Here is a 23,541-nt window from a genome sequence, read left to right as displayed (position 1 = left end):
TGCTGATTCTTAAAGGTAATGTGTGAAACACAAGTGGAAGACAGAAGTCTAAAATTACCTTTTGTTTCTCTCTATAATCTTCTCCTTCAAAGTTATAAACACTGGACTCTGTATCCATTGTGAAGTTTCTGAGTGAGCTTTCACCCATTTTGGAAAGTTTTTCATTCATTTCTGCAGTCTATAAATACAAACAATTTTAAATACAACTTACTAATTAGTAAACAAGTGCTTTATCACCAAACTGAAAGTGATGATGAAGTTACACAAGATTATGTAGTTAACGAACTGTAATAGAGAATATTCACATTTTCGGAGAGCCCAACTTTCTTTTTAAACCTTTGCTATTATTTCATTAACACATTTCAACTTACCTTCTTTGCACCTCTTTCCAAAATACCATCAATATCATCATCTGTAATTTCACTCTCTTTTGAAGCAAAGACATGGGTGGCTCCATGTCGAATCATCTGCAACATTTCATCTTTCCCCAATTTATTCAAGTTTTGATCCACCAGCCTTCCTGAATGTGAAGAAAGTTTGTTATAACTGTACAGTTTAATAATAATGAAGTTTGAATTGAAGTTTCTGTGTTACTGCATTATCTACTCTTGGAAGATTGTCACCATCAGTATTTTAAAATATGTTTTACTTGTTCAATAGTGTACATTAAAAAAGTGTATAAACTAAAGCATTCATTCATGGTGCTCCTAACAGCAAAACTCTCCTAATACCCCAGATTATGGGTTTGTTAGCTAATAATTTAATAATAAATCCTGGGGGGGGGGTGAGGAGGAAAAAACAAAACAAAACTTGCAACTCAGATGGATAAATAGACTAATCCTCTACACAAGCTTTCAATGACTGGCTAACCAGAAATTCACTTTATATTAGTTAATGAAACAGATCAATTCATAAACTACTGAATTATTACAACTTAATTAATGGGGGTGTACCTCCTTAGCAAGTTGGCCACCCCACTGCTTGAGATCAGATACAATTTTAGCTTTCCAGTATTGGAGCACCAACTTCTTACAAACTAGCAAACCTCAATCTGTGAGTGGCTAAATTAGAGTCAGAAAGCAAAAGCTAAATTCTCAAAATGGTTTTATGAACAAGCTACAAGGAGCAGGAAGACACACCAAATGTCCCACAATCCTAATTCTGACAAATAATTTGAAAAGTTCTCAGGACTTGGACTGAAATGGTGTCACAGAATTTTTGGCCAGAAGGAGCTCTAGAACTTCATGGAAGTCACCAAAATACCCCTGTCATCAGACAGAGATTTGAGCCTGAAGGACACAGTGGATCATCCTAAAATAATTACCAAATACAAATTCTGTACAAATATTCTAAGATTTTAAAAATTTATATACTGAAATCTGAGCAGCCATGCAGACATTATTATAGCTGGCACACCACTTCTTCTGCAGCTGCAACAATAAGACAGAGGAATTTTAATTTCAGAGCATTAGCAAGAGTGTGTACTCCATTTTTAGCCATTTTAGTGAGTACTACTCTGTGTTTCGGGATCCGAAATATCTTCATTCTACACAAATAAGCAGGTGATAGTGCTGCTACTCATTAAAAGCACCTGTTCTGAAAGAGTGTTCATATTAAAACAAAGTAGGTCATTTAATTTACCTTGTTGAATAACTATAGAATCCAGACGAAGTTTCATTTCTGCTCGTTCTACTATTCTTTCTTCTACTGTGTTGTCTGTAATAAATCTAAATACTCTAACAGTCTTTGTCTGACCAATTCTATGTGCTCGATCCTACAAAGAAAAACAATTAATATCCATTATCCACAGCACAATAAAATTCACTATCATTTGTGCCTAGGTTAGACTACCACAATGCACTTCAAGTGAGACTTTTCCTTTGAAAAGTGCTCAGAAACTTCAGCTAGTTCAGAACACAGCTACCAGAAATTTGACTAGGGTAAAGCATAGGGAACATATTACTCTGGTATGACACCAACACCACCAGCTACCAATTTGATTCCAAATCCCAGTTCAAAGTGCTAATTTTAACATTTAAAGTCCAAAATGGTGTTTTGCCAGAACACATTATGTATGTGCCTCAACCACTTGGAGGACCACTGGCAGGACATCAGAGGCTCTTCTCCCATCCCATCAGAAATACTGCATGAGGGAGTTTTCAGTTGCAGCACCACAATTTTGAGGATCTCCTGACAAAGGTCCATCTTTTCCCACTGTTGATAGCCTTTCGCAATCATAAAGACACTTTTCATAAAACCTTTTCAATGGAGTCTGATAGGATGAATAGTACCTCCTGATTGATTTTATTCTGACTTTACTGTTGATGCCTATTTTTTGATATGTTGTAATATTTTAGCAATATCAGTAGTCACCTCGTGGGCACATCTTTTTAAAGACAGGAAAGCAAGATCAAGATATAAGTGTTTTTATATAGTGTTATATTCAGTTACAAATATAGTGTTTCATACAACTGTAAACTTTGTGTAGCTAGTGCATTTTTGAAATCCCAGAATAGACAGGTCAAACTCTTTGTAGAAACAAATGTCTTGGTTGCATAAGATAGCTTCTCATTACAGACACTCCCTGACTTATATATAATGATTCTGTTGTGAGCATCCTTACGTAAGCAGATTTTTATGTAAATCAGAACTGGAAAGGGCAAGAGGAGTCTCCTGCATTCTCTGCTCTGTGAACAAAACTGGGATGATCCTCCTTGATTAAAGAGACTGCATGGATGAGGGTGAGATTACTCACAACTCAAATTACTCAAATTCGATCCTTGGACCACAGCAATGCAGTTCTTTGCTTTCTCACCTGTTGAACTAGGACAAATGTGCTGAAAGCACAGTGCATGGGAGAGGAGCACTCTCAACTTTGGGCAGAGCGCTCCTGGCGACAGCATTTGCTTCTTACAGAGTGGGAGCTCAGGCTGCAAATAGTGCAGTTTGCTGTGGACGCTTCGGGGCTTGTTTACAGTGCAGTGACCAGCAAGCATGAGGCCCCAAGCACCCAATCTGCCACACACCATTCAGCCTGAACTTGTGCTCTCTCCAAGAAGCAGCCACCATCGCCAGACAAGCAGCAGAAGCTCTCCGCCCAGAGTTGAGAGCAACCCTCTCCCAAGCACTATGCCCTCAACACTTCTGCCCTAGTACAGCTGGTGAGAAGGCAAGGCTGGTTCAAAGGTAACCTCCTCCTCCTCTCCACAGAGAGGATCACAAACTTTGTGTAAAGTCAAAATTATGCTAGTTGAGGTTTACTTAAATCAGTGACCTGCTGTACTCCAGCAATTTGAGCAAATTAAAGTTGTGTCCAAAAGACTATAACATGATGTGTCAAAAAGCAAAGCAGAGAAGATTTAAGTTCACCATTTCTAAACCATTTTTGCTTGAAACTTACCATAGCTTGGAGGTCTACTTGTGGATTCCAGTCTGAATCGTACAGGATTACAACATCAGCAGTAGCCAAATTGATTCCAAGACCACCAGCACGTGTGCTCAGCATAAACACAAACTTTGAGCTTCCAGGCTCATTATATGCATTAATAGAAGCCTGCATAAACAAGAAGAGTCAGTCAGCACATACCAGTACTCTGCAGCTAAAAAACAGCAAGTAGCATTCTTCGAAACACCTACCTGTCTCTCATCATGAGGGGTCTGCCCATCAAGCCTACAATATTCATAGTTTCGCCACATGCAGTAATCTTCCAAGATATCTAGCACTCTGGTCATCTGACTGAAGATTAGTACTCGCGATCCTGTTCAATATTTGAAAAAGATGGTTCAAACCAATTAGTATTCCCTTAATCACTTAATCATATAAGGCATTCAAATGTATATGTAATTGAGAATTATCTTCAAATAGATATATCAGAAGAACACATTAAATCCAGAAACACATTAATAGCACCCCTCATCCACACTATTACAATGCATAAAACCACTGACAGTTAAAAAGATCTAGGTTTCCTTCCCAGCACCCTACTTTCCTTCACTTATGTCCAATTGCTACTTTGACCATACATTAGTGAGTTAAAGCAAGATGAATTCCCTTTAGAATATCCTGATGCAAATTATCACAATTCTATCAAATTTTGAAGACCTTGCTTTATTAGCAATCTCAAGAAAACATTTTTTAGGATTATAAGAAGTTGCCTTATACCAAGTCAGACCATTAGTCCTTCAACACAGATGGGTAATAGCTCTCCAGTGCTTCAGGAAGAAATTTTTATCTGTCTGACACCTTCTATATGCAAACATATGCCCTACCAATTAGCCACAGGCCTTTTCCTATGCTCTAACTATTTTATGCTGAAGAATAATTGCATATTGTTTCCCAACACTAAATCTGATTTTATTAGAACAGTGAAACTTATTTGCAAACTGCTTTATATACATATATTTACATACACACACAAAATTTTATATATACATATATATTTATAGAGAGAGAGGCTGCCTCTCACAATGTTTTTATTGCTTTTTTACATAATGCTTCATTGTTCTAACAGTCTTATGTTGTGAGCTGCCTTCAAATAGGGAAAGGCAGGATTAAAAAATGACTATAATTTGGAGTCGGTTTAATGAAATATTTGAATGGATTTTAAAGGATTGTACAGCACTGGGCTCTCTTTTTCACTGAGGAAAAGCAGTTCACAGTGGATTAACTCCCATGTCAGAAAGATTTTAAGCCCAATTCCCAAAATAATGAATACCTCTGCACTCTTGAACATTCCTGCCTTGTAGTATGAAAACAAGTCTTCTGTGAACTTCTAGGTCACACTTTAAAATTCTCTCACTTTTTAATCAGAGACCACTCTAAAGGTTTTCAACTCTCACAATCTCTCAATTACCCCAATTCCCACCTTAGAAGTAACATTTACTCTAATAGCCACCTTTGTAGCAAGCTATGAAGCAAGTCATCTCAACTACCTTTGAGGCAGTCAGACTGGTAGGCCTATAGCTCAGGAGGCTTGAAGCTACCACCATATTATCCTACTGTAAGAGGCAGGAACAATATGGAGAATGAGAATTTATTAAGGTTTCCCAATATAACCTATCTGCTGCATCCGACAGGAACAGGGAAACCTTGGGAGCATTGTTACTGCCCAGAAATTCCATTCCTCCTTCTGATCAACTGAGCTGTGCATCACATTGCTCCAGGATATCAATAATTCACTAAAAACTTTTACCTGGGAACGAGAAGAATTTGTGTATCCTTTAAAGTGAACTAATTTTTACTGTACAAAAATGAAAAGAAGATGTGGGTCACCTATGTTACCCAGGTTAAAAAGTTACCTTGTTCTTTCAGCTTTGGCAACAGTTTGTCCAAAACCGCCATTTTGCCACTATTAGTAACCAAATGCATATCTGTTGTGTAAGGTGGACCAGGCTCTGCTCCATCAAAGAGATATGGATGATTACAACATTTTCGTAACTGCATGAGAATGTTCAGCAGTCTCATTTTGTCCAATTTTCCAGCAGAGTTCAATATATCTATGTCCTTCATTAAGATCCTTGTGTACCTATATTGGAATAAAAAGAGATAATTAAGGTCCATGGTATGCTAAGAAATCAAACAGCTTTTTGCACATGTTGCAATAAACCACAAAATCCATCAGAATTCATTTCAACTAGTAAAAATTTGAAGTTCCTGAGCATCCTGGGAGTTTCTGGTTCCAACTAGTCCAAATTCAAATCTCCCGAGCGTCGTTGGAGATTCTTGTTCTGACTAGAAGGAACTAGAAAGCACTATCAAAACACCAAATGCTTTCACATTCCGGCTAGTTAAAACACAGATCTCAGAAGATGATCCAGAGCTTCACGTTCTTACTGGTTAGAACATAAATCTCTGAAGACATCTGGGACTTCCATGTTTTTATTCCTTTTTTTTTTTTTTTTTTTGAAATGCATAGCAATGAATTTTGGGTTCTTACAGCATCATACACAAGCAAAAAGGTGAAAGTCTGCCAAGCTATGTCAATTTTAGTTACTTACCACTCTCTCTGCATCTTGCTAAGACCAACATATATTTTAACTTCCTTTTTCGGAGGCAAACTCTTCTCTACCTCAGCCTTAATGCGACGTAAGAGAAACGGCCGTAGAACCTGCCAACATCATGAATTGTAATACAAGATGTTAACAAGCAATACTCAAAAACAAACTTTATGCTTTTGTGACCACAATTTATTTACATTTCTGATACTTCAGAACAATATTTTGCTCCCCTTTCAAGGTTTCCATGCTGAAGCCAAGATCCAAAGAGCCAAATGCAGAAGCAAACAATTCCACTTCCACACAGGGGCTTGCCCAATTTCTGGTTACAACTGAAGCTTTGAACACAGCATCAGGAGACTCTCCAACTAATAACAAGCCTTGGCAGGTAGGGACATAAGCCCAAGGTGCACATGGATCTTTTAAGTCAGATATGAAATTTTTCTTAAATATCAACAAAACTAGACACTATTAATCCTCAGTAACACTGCATACAGCAAAGGTGAATAAATGGGCTTGGGACATTGAAGAAAAAGGTGAAATACAAATGAAAAATACAGAATGACAGAATCCTGAGAAGCTGAAAGGATTTCAAGAAGATTTTTGAAATCTCACCATATGGAGCCGTTCCACTAATTTTTGATCCCCAAGACAGTTGTTCGTATCAAACCATGAATCAAAATCCTGTATTAAAAGCATTAAAATGTTACAAACAATTCACATTTTACATTAAGCTTACCAACTGAGCCCTCATTATTTTCTTAACATAGTTGTGCAAAGGTAAAATATAAATTCTATGAAGCACACGTATAAGTGAAGAGCTATCATACTCTCTTAAAGTTCAAGATGTCTGTTAAAATGGTGACTGAGTTCTGGTTCTGTCCCTATAGGACAGGGGTGCCCAAACCCCAGCCCTGGGGCCACATGCAGCCCTCGAGGCTTCTCAATGCGGCCCTCAGGGAGCCCCCAGTCTTCAATGAGCCTCTGGCACTCCGGAGATTTGTTGGAGCCCGCAGTGGCCCAACACAACTGCTCTCAGCGTGAGGGTGACTGTTTGACCTCTCGCGTGAGCTGTGGGATGAGGGCTCCCTCCACTGCTTGCTGTTTCATGTCTGTGATGCAGCAGAGGCAGAAAAGGAAAGGCCAGCCTTGCTTGGCGCAAGACCTTTTATAGGCCTTGAGCTACTGCAAGACCTTCATTCATTCATATAAGTTCATCTTTAATATATTCATTTATGTAAACTTATGTAAATTTATTCAAATTTTAAATGTAAATTCTTTTTTTTCCCCAGCCCCCGACACAGTGTCAGAGAGATGATGTGGCCCTCCAGCCAAAAACTTTGGACACCCCTGCTATAGAACAACAGATATAAGCTATGGTGCAGATGTGTAAGTGCCAGAGCTGTGAACCCATTTCCCCTCACCCTGCAATCACCATGTGTCAACATACACCATGTTTAACACAAACCAGATTCATTCTTATTACTTGCAAACCTGCTTCAAATTATGGATACTGTTTGGAGTTAATGGTGGCACACATAATGCAAAATATTGGTAACACACTGGGAAGGAAAGGAAGGGGAAGAATTTCTGCAGAGAAGGGACTGATAGTATGTTCATAAGGCTGACTCCCGAGTCAGAAGATATGGTTTGGCAGGGAGTCAGCATTATACCTGCACTGGCAAGGCAAGTCGGTTTCTCTATTCAAACAATGTGTAGACTCACCACCAAGGCCAGCATCAAGAACTGATCAATTCTGTCTTACATGCACTCCAAGATTTCAAAGACATCAGTCTTTGTTATTAATCAGTATTCAAATAATTGATTCTGATTTCCTACGTTTTCAAATGGTATTCATTACAAACCTTAAGCTAATCACATTTTCCATAAATTCTGCAGGTCATGGGGGAGATAGCACAATTCCTATTCTTTCATTTTGATTCTTGGTTTGTTTACCCATGAATTTCAGCAGCTTTTTCCCATTAGTCTGAGTGCCAAAATGACAAACATTGTATAATTAAATAAGGGGAGCTTCAAAGCATTAACCTTTTAAAAAAATAGTAATTTGAATATGTACCAAAAATAACCAACATTGTCTGATCATTAGATATAAAATATTTACCTCAGCTGAATTAAAGACATCTGGTAGCAGAAAATTAAGCAGTGCCCAGAGTTCATGTAAGTTGTTCTGTAGTGGTGTTCCAGTTAACAGCAATCTGTTTGTAGTCTTGAATTCCCTCACAATTTCTGACAACTGAGAGAACAAAAATTACTAAAGGTTTACAGAAAAAATGCTGGTGTCAATATATTTATGCACACTGGAGTTTAAAAATTACCTTTGATTTTTCATTTTTTATCCTGTGAGCTTCATCAATAACTAGATATCTCCAATTAAACTTTTTGAACACCGATTTCTCTTTAATGAGCATTTCGTAGGATGTTACACAGACATCCCATTCACCTGGCAACAAAACATCTCGCACAAAAGCAGCCTATTAAAGAAATAAAGACATGAAGCTTTGTTAAGAAATAATCACTACTGGGTTATACAATCCAATTGTTTTGGATTGACTCATTACTGAAATAAGCCTATATTCCATGGTCACCTCAAATTGGATGCTGGCACTTTAAAGTATTTTTCTAGACTGGCATTTACTATCTATGTTCCAGAAAATCAGAATCTGATATAAAATTATAACCTCAAGAGGATTTGAAGCATACTTCAAATGCTTGCTGCAAAAAAATGCATTAAGTCAGTCAATTCTTGATTAAAACAATTATAAGTACTGCTCCTCTTAAGATTAATGTTTCAGAAGCACAATGGTTCATACACATCATTTAAAATCTAATTTTGTAGCAAGAATATTCCAAGAAGAATTCTTCTCTAGAGGATACACAGTCAGTAAATGATGAATGTTCAAGAGTATGAAACTCTGTTTCAGAAGGAAACTTTGGATAAAGTTAAATTAGTAGTAGCAGCAGCATCTCAAATGGCACTTTCACTGTCGGGAGCTCCCTCTGCGAATGGAACAAGCGTTCTTCTCATACAAGGAGTCCTTCCACTCACATAAGGACCAGCCGCACAAGCAGAACACATTCCTTCCATCTCCTGAGGCAATTTTCAATGAAGGATGAACTAGTTGGGATGCTACCCATTATTATTATTATTAACAACAACAAACATTTGTACAATATTTTTGTGTGTTGGAAGTGTTTTCCATTTCTTGATACAATATCAGGCGAGTTTTATTATCCCCATATTTAGGTTGGGTAGCCGAGGCTGGGGGTATGCCTAAAGACACCTAGGTTACAATCCAACACACACTTAGCTGGCAGTAGGTCCTATTGTCAAGACAATGGAAATTCCTCCTGAGTAAACATACATGAGATTGGACCACTAGTAACTTTATAGCAGGTGAGATCTGAACCAGGAAAGTTCCAATGCATAGGTCAAGCTCTTAATCACTACGCTACACAAACCCTTAACGATTCCTGGCAGCTGATCTTATACTTCAGTTTCTTCATGCTGGAGAAATAACATTTACATTTTCACATTGCGCTCTGCTCTATAAACAGGGTATGTTTATAATGTGCACAAATATTTGCACAAACATAACAGAGAACGGTGAGAAACCACTAAGGGTGCTTCAGAATCAGAAAGTTTGTTTTCCTTACATTTTCCTTTTGGATTTCAACACAATAGTTAATGTGACATACTTTGAACACTGGAAAGTGCCCAATGGCCAAATATTTTCACAAGGATTAAGCCGGAAGAAATTGATTTGGGATTAAACCTGACGAAATCTCAGGAACCAAAAGAGTGCACAACTTCATGATGAAAGAAGAAAGCACTATTCACATTAAAGCACCTTTCAGAACTGGAGTTCCCAACTTCTACCATTTCTGTGCCACTACAGTGTGAGTAACGAAGAGGGTGGCAAATTGGACTGACTTCTCAGGGCCTTAGGCCTGCTTGCTCAAGGCTTCTCTAGAACCCCGCCCCCCAGGAAAAATTTATTAAATAGTGTGTTACATAAGAATTGAAGTATCTGAACAACTGTCCAAAATAATTCTATAAAACCCATATTATGCTTATAAAACACAGATCAAAATTTGCAAAATACTATTTCAGGAAAACCTTAAGTCAGTTTTGGCAGCTTATTTAGCAGAAGAGCACATGTACAGGGACACACATGAAGCGATTCTATACTCACTCGCTGATCTTTGTCACCTATGAGACATACTGCCCGGAGAGTTGGCACCCATCTCTTGAACTCATTCATCCAGTTGTGTAAAGTTGATTTGGGAACCAATACCATGTGAGGACCTGGAATGTTCCTGTAGTGCTTCATATACCCAAGAAGAGAAATTGTTTGCAGTGTCTTCCCAAGACCCTGTTAAAAAAATAAAACTTTAGGCAGGGTTCAGCCTATTTCATCAGTAAATAATACAAAATAATGAATGCACATATACATTTGTTATTATTATTATTATACTGTTAATAATAATAATTTATATATACAAACCAAATGCACAGAGATTACAAGACTATGGATTACATTGTGTAAATAACTAATGTCTGAATCTGAACAGCATTTTCCTCAGGAGGTTTCAGCAACATCTAAATGGCAGTACATGCATTTCATCAATCCTCTTACATACATCAAGACTGCAGTTCACACAACTGTTCATCATCATGTGCAACACCTGGTTCACAAACGTAAAAATTCACATACCAAGTCATATGTGACAACATAAATACAGGAAGCTATGTGTGCAAGAGGTTTCTGCCCCGTGCCCATGGAGAGAAGAGTTAACTAGCAAGTTTGCAAACTAGCCCCACAACAACTTCAGATCGGAAACAAGCAACACATGTCTACCACTGTAGCTTAATAGTGACTAAGCTATTAACTAAGTATTAACAGTATTATTAAATACTGTTAATAATAATAATACTAACTAAGCCCTTCAGGAGAAATAGCACCAGTTCCCAAACTCTCTGCGATATTTGACTGGAAGTCACTTCCAGATGCTTCTGCATCCCATTCCAAGGCTGACAGAGGCCAACAGAATGGGACACCAGCTAGATGTGTCCCAGGCCTCTGAACCTCCCAATAAGGTATGGCTGCCCCAAAAAGAGTAGCACATTGTGACCCACTGCGGAGGACAAGGTGGGCCACAGCACTGAAAAGTTTGGGAACCACCATTCTAATTGAGAATGCCCTTAAAGACTGCTCAGAAACCACAATTAGTGCAGTTAACAAGTAGCTAGGCAGTTTGACTCTGTCAGGCCACTGCTGTTTCAACTGCACTGGCTGCTAATTTGTTTCCATGCACAAATAAAGGTGCCTATTTTGATCTTTAAAGTCTTTCATGGCTTGGGGTTCCTGTTATCTTAAGGAATTTCCTCATTTCCTTGCATGAGTCAGACCATCCCCTAAGGTCACCTGGAGGAGCCCTCCTACCTGGGCTGCCATTATCTGATGTTCAGCTGGCAAAATCAAGTATTCTTGGTATTGGTGCTGCAGTTATAGAACTCTCTCCCTATTGAATTAAGAACTGGACCTTTTCTGTTGACCTACCAAGCAGGGGCTCAGAAAAGCAGTGTTCTGCACTGCTCTTTCACTCTTGTGACTTAGGTTTTTAACTTTTGCTCTTTTTAATATAAATTTATGGTTTCGTTTAATGTTGTTAGCCACCTTGAGCCATTTACTGTAAAAGGGAAGGGCTGTAAAAGAATTGTTTATAAATAAGTCAATCCAGAAACAGCAACTACTTTTCAAGTAACTACTAACCAGATTCAGTAACAGCAATATAGAAAGTGGAAGTCTCAACACCAGACTCCAAGTCTCCTTTACGTCAAATAACAACCAAAAATCTTTTTCCAACTTATTTGCCAATATACAGGCAATTCTTAACAAGAAGCACGCTAAATCAGAAAAGTTAAGACTTAAAAGTTTACAGTTCCAAATACCAATTTTCGATAGAATTTTCTTGAGGTAAATTAGCATATAAATGTTACTGTGTATTGCAACTACTGTTATTTGTATTCCCAGCTGCTACTGTAGCATTATATGTCTAGTATGAGTTAATGTTAAAATTTAGTCATGCTGTAGAACGAACTTTATATCACAAAAGTAGCAATTACTTAAATGCATTTTACATCAGATTTAAATTGCTAATGCAAAATAAAATCAAAAGTACATACCATTTCATCTGCTAAGATACCATTGATGCCATTTTCATACAAAGAAATGAGCCAATTCAGCCCCCGAACCTGATAATCACGCAGTTTCCCCCATTTTACATCTGCAACAACAGAACAGACATTAAGAGGCAGGAGATCTGGCTGAGTGGGAGAGCTGCCACCTATGCCTAAAGAAACATCTGGGGATGCAAGTTCGAGACAACTGGACGTATCTGAGAACTGTAGACAACGCTGCTCATTAACTGAGTTATCCCAGCCAGTGAGCGCCGTCAGTGAGAGAGCAGTTGCATTCCAGCCAGTGAGCCAAGATGACTATCCTCGGTGAGAGAGAGGCGTTGCCTCTAGCTAAGGAGTGGGAGGCGAATGCAGCCAGCAAGATACCAGACTGAGAAGGAATCTTTCTGGAATGGAGGCATTCTATGAAACTAGAAATTATTATATTGTTAAAATACCTATGGCACTGTTCCTCAATCTGTGGGTCGAGACCCACTAGGTGGGTTGCAAGCCAATTTCAGGTGGGTCCCCATTAATTTCAATATTTATTTTAAATATATTATACAACCTAATGAAGTCAATCATGTCAAGCAAAGAAACTTGCATACAGTTAACACTTTGTCTATTAGAAAGCAGTGTGCTTCCTTGGGGACAGAAACTGCTGCAGAGAAAGGACATTCTAGTTGCATATTTGCTCTCTGCTTTGGAGAATAATCATGAAACTTAAGCTTCCATTATAACAAGAGTCTAGGGAGAAAGTACAGGACAACAGGGAATGGGAATGTTCAGATACTCATGCAATCAAATGCAAATGAGCAATCTTGGATAGATCTTGGATAAAAGTTCCCACAAAATCATCTTCTAGAGAAAGGTGTATCCAAAATACTTCTTTCTTAACTTAAAGAAAAGTTCTGTCACTTGCAGCACAAACAGCAAGACAAACCGTACATGAGGGAGATTCTTCAAAGCGCGTGCACACATTGGTAGTCTTTGAGCTTTCTGTCAATAGCTCCTCATCCTCTTCCTGTTCAGTTCTACGATGGCGATAGCTAAAAAGTGTACCAGACAAGAGTAAGAAGCATCTTTGGTGCATTCCAAGACACTTCTAAACAGGCACAACAACTAATATGAACAAACCTGACAATTTCTTCACTAACAGCAGATGGCAGCCATCCACAATGACTTTTTTAAACTTACCTGGGATGCCGGAGTGTCAAACATAAGGCCCAGGTTATGGATGCGGCCTGCGGAAGCTTTTTATGCGGTCCTCAGACTCTTAGTGGCTGAGCAGTGCTGAAATATTACTGTTGTAAGGGCAGCCCACATAAAAAGTGGCTCTCCCATATCTTCAATAACAAAATACTTTTCTGCCTAATGACATCACTTACAGCCAAGATGCACCGAGACCCAGCAGAAACACTCATGTCTGGCCCGACACCCACCAGGTAACCAGAGGCCCACCAGAAATGCTCACGGCCCGCCCAAGACCCACTAGATGGTCCAGGACCCACCCAAAATGCTCAGGGCCTGCCCAAGAGCCACCAGGAGACCAGGACCCATCTGAACTGCTGAGGGCCCACCCAAAATTAGCCCGGTGGGCCGGGATGCACCAGAAATGCTCATAGCCCACCCAGGTGGGCCGGGACCCACCTGAAAAGCCCGCCTGGGAGCCACCTGGTGGGCCAGGACCCACCAGAAAGGCCCAGGGCCCGCCCGGTGGGCTGGGACCCACCAGAAAGGCCCAGGACCTGCCCAAGACCCACCAGGTTGCTCAGGACTCTATTTAATAGCTTCTTAAACACAATTTAAAGGAAAAAAATACAAGGACTATTAAAGGACTACTGCTCTCATCAGGCACATGTTCACACATTCAAATTAATTTAAAAGCTCTCGCTAAGCAAAGTGGTTATATGATAGCCATAAAAGGCATTAATGAAGTCTAAACATCACTTTTAGAAAAGGGATGTGGCAATCCACCTTACTTAAAAAGACACTAACAAATACAATCACTGTGAAGAATAAAAACTTTCAGTTTTGAACTGTAATGAATCTCACAATACTGGGACCACCATAGACAAAAGATAGATCTGCTTCTCTTTTTTCCCCACTCACAACACTATGTCTGAAGAAACACGTCAAATGGACTTCAGACATAGCACTGCTAGTTATCAGAAAAAGGAGACCAAAATCCAGCTTTTCCAACAGCAAATTCTACAGGTTATTTTAAATTTTTCAATACAAAGGCAATACACTACAGTTGTGTTTGCCTTATCATAGCTTTCTCAGAAGAAAATTCTATTTCTTTGATTAATTGCTCAGTTCAATCATTATGCAATACCACTTGCAAATGAAAAAAAATAAACAGAATGATAGAAATCAAAAATACATCTGCAAAAAGGGACATAACTCCAGTTCCATGATAACCAGAACACATAGTACTCACTCTCCAACTGATAGCAAATTTTGTTTTTCATCCTTCTTTAACCTTGGCCGTCCTGGTTTCATTTTCAAGGGTGAAGTTGGAGTCTTTTGAGCAGCAGGCTGAATGAAATGAGCAAACAATTCTGTCTGTTTCAACAGATATTCAAATCTGTTTGCCCGGTCTGTTTGCTGTAACAAAATGGCAGAAGATAAGCAAACACACAATAATGGAGAATTTTCTCCTACTTGTTAACTGAGATCCAGGACTTTGAGGTGCTCTCTGATCCATTCACTAGGAGACAGGGTTTGGGGGGAAAGACTGGGCTGGGGCACTTCCCACTTTCCCGGTGTCAGTCTGTGTTGGATGAAGCAATGAAAGGATAAAACCCCCCTATCCCAAAGACCTTGTGAACAAATTAGATGCCTCAGAAGGCCAGCCCGAACAGCTGACAAACAGAGAGGGTGTTGGACCACTGTCAGGCAAACAAGTAGAAGGAGAATTTAAAACAAGCATGCAGGTATTCTCCATTCTCCTTATCTGTCATCCTCCAGCGGTCCAGGACCCTGGGTGTTCCACAGTAGTGCCTCTCAATACCTAGAGTGAGTAGCTGCTCCTCTAGGCTGCTCCTAGAATCAAAGGTGGCTGCTCCTCCAAGAAAGTATCCTTCAGGAAGGGACTTTCAGGCAACCCTGTGTACGTCAGCTATACACACCTTGTACTACTTGGAAAAGGAAGTTTTGGAAGCAGTTCACCCCCAGCCTTTTCCCCTATAAATCATACATAAGGAGACACTGCAGCTGAAAATTCCTTTGAGGCAGACCTTGAGAGCTCTCCTAATGTGCAGCTGGTACCTCTCCCCTCCCCCCAGCACACACACCCGGATGAGAGAAGTTAGAGCAGAATGACAGGGCACTTGCCTTCTGTGGGAGCTAATCCCCAAGTGTCCATTCCAAACACTACTCCGTCCCTTTGCAATTTGCAGAGGGTTAAATTAGCCAAAAGAGTTGCCAGCTTCGGTGAGTGACTTTGGAGGGGGGAGCATTAACAGGTGAGGAAGCTGTGTGGAGGTGCCAAGCCCAGTGCTGTAACCTGTTTCTTGAGGATGTTAGGTTTAAGTCATCCTGGAGAAATTCCAGGATGTCATGGAGTGCCAAATCTGAGGTGGCAAAAGAACCCGACATGTATCAAGACTGAAGGGTGCCCAGTCTGAGTGTTGAGGAGAAGTAATCCCAAGCAGGGTCTCTTAAGTGATTGCTCACAATCTCAAAGGGCAGATGGTATGACTTCCCAGGATCAAGATCCTGCCAGCTAAGCTAAGCTGATATATTTCCCCCTTAATATGCATGGCCCTCAAGGAAATCATGCTGAGCTCTGCTCTACACAGCAGGAGGCCCGTCTCATGATGAAGGCCCAGGGACTTGTCTCCACCCTGTCTGTTGATGTGAAACAGGAAGGTTATTCTGAAGCATAAAATGAAAGATGATCTTTGGTGGCTGAGGAGATTAATCCTTCGATGAAACTCAGAGACTTAACCACTCCTGGGCTGGACTGTCCGTGCAACATGCCTTCCAGCTGGAGAGATTGCCACTTGTTATAATTCTTGCCCTGGTGAAGTTTTGCCAGCAGAATGCCTAGCTGGAAGCAGCTTGTCTAAAGCCCCCACACGGAGGCAGCCTTGAGGATGGGGATCAAGTAGTTCCACTTTGCAGAAACACATGGTTGGTGTGGGCAAATAGCTCTCTAAAATTGTCTGAGGTTGTATGACATGGAACCAAATTCCATACAAGCACCCAAGGTCTTGAAAAGTTGAGCTAGCGGAAGGAACCACACCAATTTCCTAAGACAGTTGTGGCAAAGAAAGGCATATAGCAGCAGTTCTCAAACTCTCAGGGAGTTTGTGACACCTGCACTCAGGCAGCTGTGGTAACTTGCCTAGTTTTTTTCTATATTTCTGGTTTAAGGCTACAAGTCTCTGTTAATAGAGGGAGAGAAGTTCTTTCAAAGGACAAAGGCCGACATGACTGGGCAGGAGGCACTTCCCACTTCTTCTCTAGAACTAGCCTCCAAGATGCCTGTTCCCATCTTCACTTTTCCCAAAGGTCTGCACCAAGATGCTGAAGGTTTTAAGCACCTCGATCGATGATACAGGCAGAGCCTTCTGCAGAGAACTGTGAGTTCATGACAAGAGAACCCTGATCCCAGAATATGATCCTTTCTTCAGCCTTGTGGAGGGTCTTTCCAGTCTCTTGGGAACATCTTGGGAGGGTGCTTCCATATTGCAAGACTTAGGATAAGTCTGCACATTCATTTCTGACTGCCAGGGATTCAAGATTCCTACAGTCAGTGAGATTCAAGACTCCTGCTTGCCTCCTAACATGAACACCTTCATCAAGTAGGATTGACGTAGCCTTAAGGAGAGGCACTGAGTGCACTATAGCCACTGGCAAGCTGGTCGCTACTATATCATTAGTGTCTAGGGCAGCATTCTCCCTGGAATGCTGGAAACTGGAAACCGCTGCGCACCAGAAAATCCTTCTCCAGCACAAACAGAGTTTACCAAGCAGCTGACACAGTTTGGAGGTGACTGCAGGTAAGTATCTAACGGATGCCCAAAATATAATCACAAATCCAAGGCTCTGGAGCAATGCTATCATCAACTCAGTGAGTTGTTCCATCTTCTCCCAAGAGGCTCTAATGAGAATGTTATCAAAGTAAGGCTGGGCAGGATGTCCTTCATTCTGAGGTCCATTGTTACCACCACGGATGAAATGTTCTAGGAGCAGTAGCCAACCAAGAAAAAGTAAAGGAACCTATGACACTTGGGACAGATGGGTTTCGAGCAGTAAGCGTATCTGAGGTTGACTGACACAGGCAAGTCAATGGGAGAGACTGGTCCCAGAATTAGCACTAGGATCTCCATTTTGAAACACTAGCTAAGAGATGAAGAAGAACCTCTTGATGCCCCTAAGATTCAGAATGGCCTCATCACCCTACTTTTTTTTCTGAACAAGGAAGAGAGTATGTCTCTGCCTTCTTTGTGTGGGGGAGAGACTAGGTCTATGGCCCCTCCATCAAGAAGCCTCTGAACTTCTCCTATCAACAATTTGCACTTTGTTGGTAGAATAGGGAGACAGCAAGAACCTGTCAATTCCAGAAGCCTCCCATACCCAGTTGAGTGTTATGGTTATGTCCCAGAAAAGTGCAAACTCCTGTATGTTTCCCAGACCCACATATACTGGACTTCTTGGTTCCTCCTTTACAGAAGGGCTCGGCAACTGAGATCCAGATCCGCAGAGTCTGGCAACTGTGTGCCTAAAGTCTGTTAGAAAGAACTTCCCATTTTTCTGATGATCACAATGTGGGCTGGTATGCATAGCTGTTACTCCTGTAGGCCTTGGACTCTGGTTTGCTGGTAGATGGTAGCACTCTGCATTTGCACATTTCAAAGGGGTTGAAAGCATAGAACCTTCAGCATCTTGGTGCAAAACTTTGGGAAAAATGAAGGTGGGAACAGGCATCTTGGGGGCTAGTTCAAGAAAAGTGGGAGGTGCCTCCTGCCTAGCCATGTTTGTGGCTTTCTTTGAAAGAATTGCTCTCCCTCTATTATCGGAGACTTGTAGCATTAAACCAGAAATAGAGAAAGAGCTAGGCAAGGTACCACAGCTGCCCAAGTGCCAGGTTGCATGATTTGTGGCCATCCTTTCCCCCCCCTCCATGGATAAAATGTGCATGTGACTCTTAGCTCATAAGTAGTGGCCAACCTATAACAGCACCTCGTTTGAGGAAAACACTATAGCTGCACTTCACACCACAAAATTGCTTTCTAATCATATTGCTTAATGCTTAAAAAGCTGCGTGGCGGAGGATGCCATACTCCAAGTGAGCAGAACAAGCAACAAGTGATCATTCCCTGAAATTTTATCTGCATAACTGACATGAACAATGTCAAAAGAAGTTTCAGACAACAGCACTGAATTTCTTAATCAACTTCCTACTTATGCACTAAAGCAGAAAGCTAAGTCACACAGTTCATTATTACAAAACTACAAACCATTTTTTCTTCATATGTGGGATCTGGTTCTTGGTTTTCTTTTTGTTTTCCTGGTGATTCATCATCAGCCATTTCCTAAAAAGGAAAAGTATAATAAATATATTATTTTTTCTTACACTGCAAAATTTCACAAAAATTATTTGCACTAGGAAACTATTTTTGTCTTAGGTGCAAGGTGGCGAATAAAGATATCACTTGCTATCTATTTTTCACAACCTACCCAAACTGTTATTAATGTCAAATGGCAAGAGTGTTAACAATTCATGTTAAAATTAAGCATTCGCAGTTTCATATATCTTTTTACCTGAAAACCTTTTGTCTCTTTTTCCAATTTTCCTTTCATTCATTCAAAGTTCTATTACCATCTAATTTCTGGTCACACTGGAGTTCTACTGAGCAGTTAACACAGATTTCTTTTTGGTTCTGCAGAATATTTATCTAGGCCAAAATACCAGAGCAGTTTCACATTGTCCATTTTTGAACTTGAAAATCTGGAAACTTCAAAATTCCACTGAACATACATTTTACAGTTTGGTACGGCAAGCAGGAATAGCAATAAGGGCACTTCAAACAAGATACGTTTCCAGGGTAATGGCAAAATAATAAACAAATTTTTACCATTTATATAGCATGTATATGTATGCTCTTTCTTCAAAGTACTTCATACATTTTGTCTTGTTCTAAGTCATACAGTAATGCAGTAAAGCAGCAGTTCTCAAACTGTGGGTTTGGGACCTACCAGTGAGTCATGAACCCAATTTTTGTTGGTTCATGAAACTGAAAGGGTAGATTATGCTCTGTGCATCAAGGGTTAAACAAACTGCTACTTGGGGGAGGAGAGCACTGCAGCCCAATCACCATTATAGCCACATCCTTGGCATTTACAAATCAAGCAGCAATCTCTAGGGCCCCTAAAATATTGAGAATCACTACAGTATTCTCAACATTGCAGATGATGGGCTGAGAGAGAACTGTTTCCCCAAGGCCACCAAAGTTCTTGGCAGAGGTGAGATTCAGATCAGGCACTTCCTGATTTGTAGCTCAATTTCTTAATCACTATATCAGCTTCTCTATATGGCTACCAAAATTGCTAAACACACTGAAAACAAAGGGAGAATGGGGCAACAAAGAAGTAAACAAACAATCAACACACACTATGGAGAAGAACCAAAAAGACTTCATTATTCTTATCAGGTCACAAAGAAACCCACATTTCACTAAATCTCTCAGAACTGATGCACATTCCTAGTATTCATGCACCTGGTATAACAAGGCTTCCAAAGTTCATGAACAAGTGAGGGGACTCTAAACATTACTCTCAATCTATTCAAAAGGATATAATGTGACACATCCAGATTGACCAGAAACATTTGCTTCCATGGCAATAAAAGCAAAAGCTCACAACCACCTCAAAACCTGTTACAACTAACAGTTTCTGATCATGATTCATAACTTATGCTCTTTGTAATTACTATTGCCATCTTAATTGCACAAAAAGGCATGTAGAAGCATGCAAGACATGGCATATTATACTGCAAGAGAGAGCAGAATACCAGGCACATACCTTGCAAAAACAAAGTACAAGTATAAAGATTTATTTAAATCACAGCAGTGGAGGTAACATCTCCATCTGCTATTCACTGTCACACTTAATCCTATTACAAACTTTCAATTGTTGTATTTTTGAGTAGAATGTTATATAAGTAAAAGACTGAGAATAAACCACCTGAAAATTACAGTTTAATGTAGACTTTGGAAGATTACGATTTAAAACTCAAATGACAAAGATATTTCTATATACAAATGATGAGATTGCAACCCGAATCACACCTCAACGTAAACAAGTCCCTCTGAACTCAATAACTTTTATATAAATGTGAATAGGACAAAGGCGCTGATTTCATAGTGCATCCCACACTCAGAGACCAGAAGCAACATTGATTAGAAGTGATGTCACACTCAAACCTTTCAGTACAGAAACCTGGTAAGTTACGTTTCCACAGACACTGGTGCAACACTCAATAGTACAAAAATGGAGCCTGCAAAAACAAAGAAGCACACACAAAGAGCCTGCAACATACCCACTGGTAAAAGGAAATTCAAGCCAGGGACACCGGAAAATTACAATTCACATGGAAAATCAAGATTGATTCTTGTCCCCCAGGACCATCATTCTTGGTTGCTGGCGATTCTTGATGTGGTCAAGTGACACTATCTAGGATGAAGGCTCAACAGAATATACCCAGAGCACTGAGGATCTGTGATGGCATTTAGCATATTCTTTCCTACCATGAGAATAACACGACAAAGAGAGGGTGGGCATACTGTGGAAGTGGGAGAAAGTCTTTATGGAACTTTATAACATCTGGTGGAACAGTTTCACCAAACAATCTGCTTTACAAGTACAAGAAATCACATGTTTGCTACCCCTAACTTGGACTGAATTCAGAGTAAGCACATTTAATAATCATGCTGCTAGAACAGCCATTTTCTAACCATTGTGCTGTGGCACACCAGTGAGCCGCAAGTGGTCCCCAGGTGCGCAGTGGGAATTTGAGGGCGGGTCATTCATTAGTAGGGCTGTTGGGGGATGTGAGCCTCCCCCCCACTGACAGCAGAGCATGCCTTGCCAATTGTCAACAAACTGATAGGGTACCTTGATTATTTTAGTGCCTTGCCAGTGTGCCATGTGATGGAAAAGGTTAAGAATCACTGTGCTAGAAGTTGTAGCCTACAACAGCAGGTTGTTGTTGAGTGAAAGGAAAGGGGTAAGAGAAACCAGCTGCTTCGCTTCTTCTCACCTACCTGCTCCAAAACCTCATTCAGAGCAGGTTAAACAGGTACACGCACACAAAGGCGTTTATACACCGAATACCCTTTGCCAGGTAACCAGACGTCATTACCACAAAAAAGGATAAAGAACCCAAAATGCAGGACATCCAAAAAAATGCAGGGCATGACATAATAAAAGTTAAAAACACTCATGTATTGAGTTCATATGGTTAATTTAAACAGTATGTTAATTATTAAATTTAAAACTAAATTACATATAATTGATTACATTTGATTTATTGTTGACAAGAGGACTCTGTGCTGCCTGCTCACAGGGCATAAAAGGAAACTTATGTTCTTTATTCCAGGACATAGGGCTAAAAAAGAGGCGTGTCCTGGAAAAGGAGAACATCTGGTCACTGGCAGGGATGGGATGGTGGAGGGGACTGCCTGCCTGAGAAGCTGCTTCCTAGCCGGGCACATGCAGGAGCAAGCGACTCTCCTCGCTATTGTTTCAGCCCCAGCAGGCCTAAAGCACCACGCTGGAGGGTCCACTACCAAGACTCTCACCAGGCACCAGTGGGTGCCATGCGGGAAGCCCCATCTCACACCCACACAAGCCCCCAGACATCCACACACACAGCCTCCCATACACACACACCACCCCCCACACACAGTCCCCTTCACAGACACTGCCCACACACAACCTCCCATACACACACAACACGACCCCCACACAGACAACCCACACAACCCCCACACACACAGCCCCCCACAGACACCCCACACACAACCTCCCATACACACACAAGACCCCTACACAGACACCCCCCACAAGCTCCCACACACACAGCCCCCAGACACCCCACACACACAACCTCCCATACACACACACCACGACCCCCACTCAGTCACCCCCCACACACACAGCCCCCCACACACAGCATCCCATGCGCACAACCCACACGACCCCCTACACACCTCCACACAGACACCCCACACAGACACCCACACACAAACCCACATAACACCCCCGCACCGCTCCCCCCCTTCGCAGCGACACACACGAGCCGCCTGCATCCCTCGGGCCAGAGCCGCCGATGAGCAGCCTCTTCGCAGGCGGCATCGCCACCGCCGCGCCCTCAGCCAAGCGGGCAGCCCTGCCCTCCGCGCGCCCTCACCGTGGCCTCGGCGTCTCCTGCGGGCACCCTCTCGGTGGCGGCCGGGGCCGCCTCCGCGCCGCTCTCCAACGCGCCGGGGAGCGAGCCGCTGTCAGGGACGGCGCTCGCGCTCTCCTGCCCGGCCGCAGCAGACATGATGGAGCCGTTCAGGCGGCCGCCGCCGGCAGCGAAGATCTCCCCGGACCGAAGGGGGCGGGTGGCCAGCGCAGCGTAGCGCCCGCGTGCCCGGCCGGTCTCTTTCTTCTCTCTCGGTCCCTCGCCGCTGCCGCCCCGGCTTCCCAACCAGATCCCACCAACCACGAACCGAGCCGGCTCCACGAGTCTCGCGAGACCTAGCCTCGCGCCGGCGAGGGGGTGGACGAGGAGCTAGCTGTGGGGAAGGCAGAGGGGAGGAGCCGGCCGGCCCTACGCTTGACCGGGAACGCCGATCTCTGATTGGTCAATCTCTGATTGGGCGGGACCGACGGCCGCCAGAGCCCTGGCAATAGGAGGAGAGGTCTGTTCGGTGAAGTACGCCTGGCTGAGGAGTGCTTTCGCCGTAGTGGGCGGGGCTAAGCGCGCGCGCGCAGAGCCAACGGAAAAAAGCCTTATTGCGTCACAAACTGGGCGGGGTTTTTCCTTTGTCGTAGGAGGGCGGGGGAGCGTCGCTCATGGAGGCGGGAGGTTCGCGCCGCGGGGATGCCCTCGTGGTAGAGCTGAGGGGATGCCCCAGCCGGAGTCTCCGAGCGCTTCCCAGCCGCGTCTAGAGTCCACTCCTGTGCAGGTCTACTCAGAAGCAAGCCCCACTGCAGTCACTCAGGCTTCCTCCCAGGAAAGTGTGTGTAGGATGGCAGTCTTGCAGCCCACTCCTGTGCAGGTCTACACAGAAGCAAGCCCCACTGTAGTCACTGAGGCTTCCTCCCAGGAAAGTGTGTACAGG

At 41.9% G+C, this 23,541-nt stretch overlaps 1 protein-coding gene across 1 annotated transcript in view; it reads right to left on the bottom strand.

Moving 5' to 3' along the window:
- Positions 1-22,866, bottom strand: part of SMARCA5 (SWI/SNF related, matrix associated, actin dependent regulator of chromatin, subfamily a, member 5) — a 31,716-nt gene extending 8,850 nt beyond the window's left edge. Inside the window, exons 1-16 of the mRNA XM_066631611.1 lie at positions 22,623-22,866; positions 18,670-18,744; positions 14,640-14,806; positions 13,145-13,245; positions 12,203-12,303; positions 10,209-10,388; positions 8,331-8,486; positions 8,117-8,248; positions 6,610-6,678; positions 5,998-6,107; positions 5,299-5,525; positions 3,637-3,758; positions 3,401-3,553; positions 1,642-1,774; positions 372-520; positions 59-178 (exon numbers count right to left, since the gene is read on the bottom strand). Of these exons, the coding sequence (XP_066487708.1) occupies positions 59-178; positions 372-520; positions 1,642-1,774; positions 3,401-3,553; positions 3,637-3,758; positions 5,299-5,525; positions 5,998-6,107; positions 6,610-6,678; positions 8,117-8,248; positions 8,331-8,486; positions 10,209-10,388; positions 12,203-12,303; positions 13,145-13,245; positions 14,640-14,806; positions 18,670-18,744; positions 22,623-22,757 (2,130 nt within the window). The 5' untranslated portion in view covers positions 22,758-22,866. The remainder of the gene's footprint in view (positions 1-58; positions 179-371; positions 521-1,641; positions 1,775-3,400; positions 3,554-3,636; positions 3,759-5,298; positions 5,526-5,997; positions 6,108-6,609; positions 6,679-8,116; positions 8,249-8,330; positions 8,487-10,208; positions 10,389-12,202; positions 12,304-13,144; positions 13,246-14,639; positions 14,807-18,669; positions 18,745-22,622) is intronic.
- Between the last annotated feature and the right edge of the window lie 675 nt (positions 22,867-23,541).

Source organism: Tiliqua scincoides, chromosome 6 (assembly GCF_035046505.1).
Source record: "Tiliqua scincoides isolate rTilSci1 chromosome 6, rTilSci1.hap2, whole genome shotgun sequence".
Classification (NCBI taxonomy): Eukaryota; Metazoa; Chordata; class Lepidosauria; order Squamata; family Scincidae; genus Tiliqua; species Tiliqua scincoides.
Note: the sequence above shows the minus strand (reverse complement) of the source record. Positions and strands in the feature narration are given on the sequence as shown.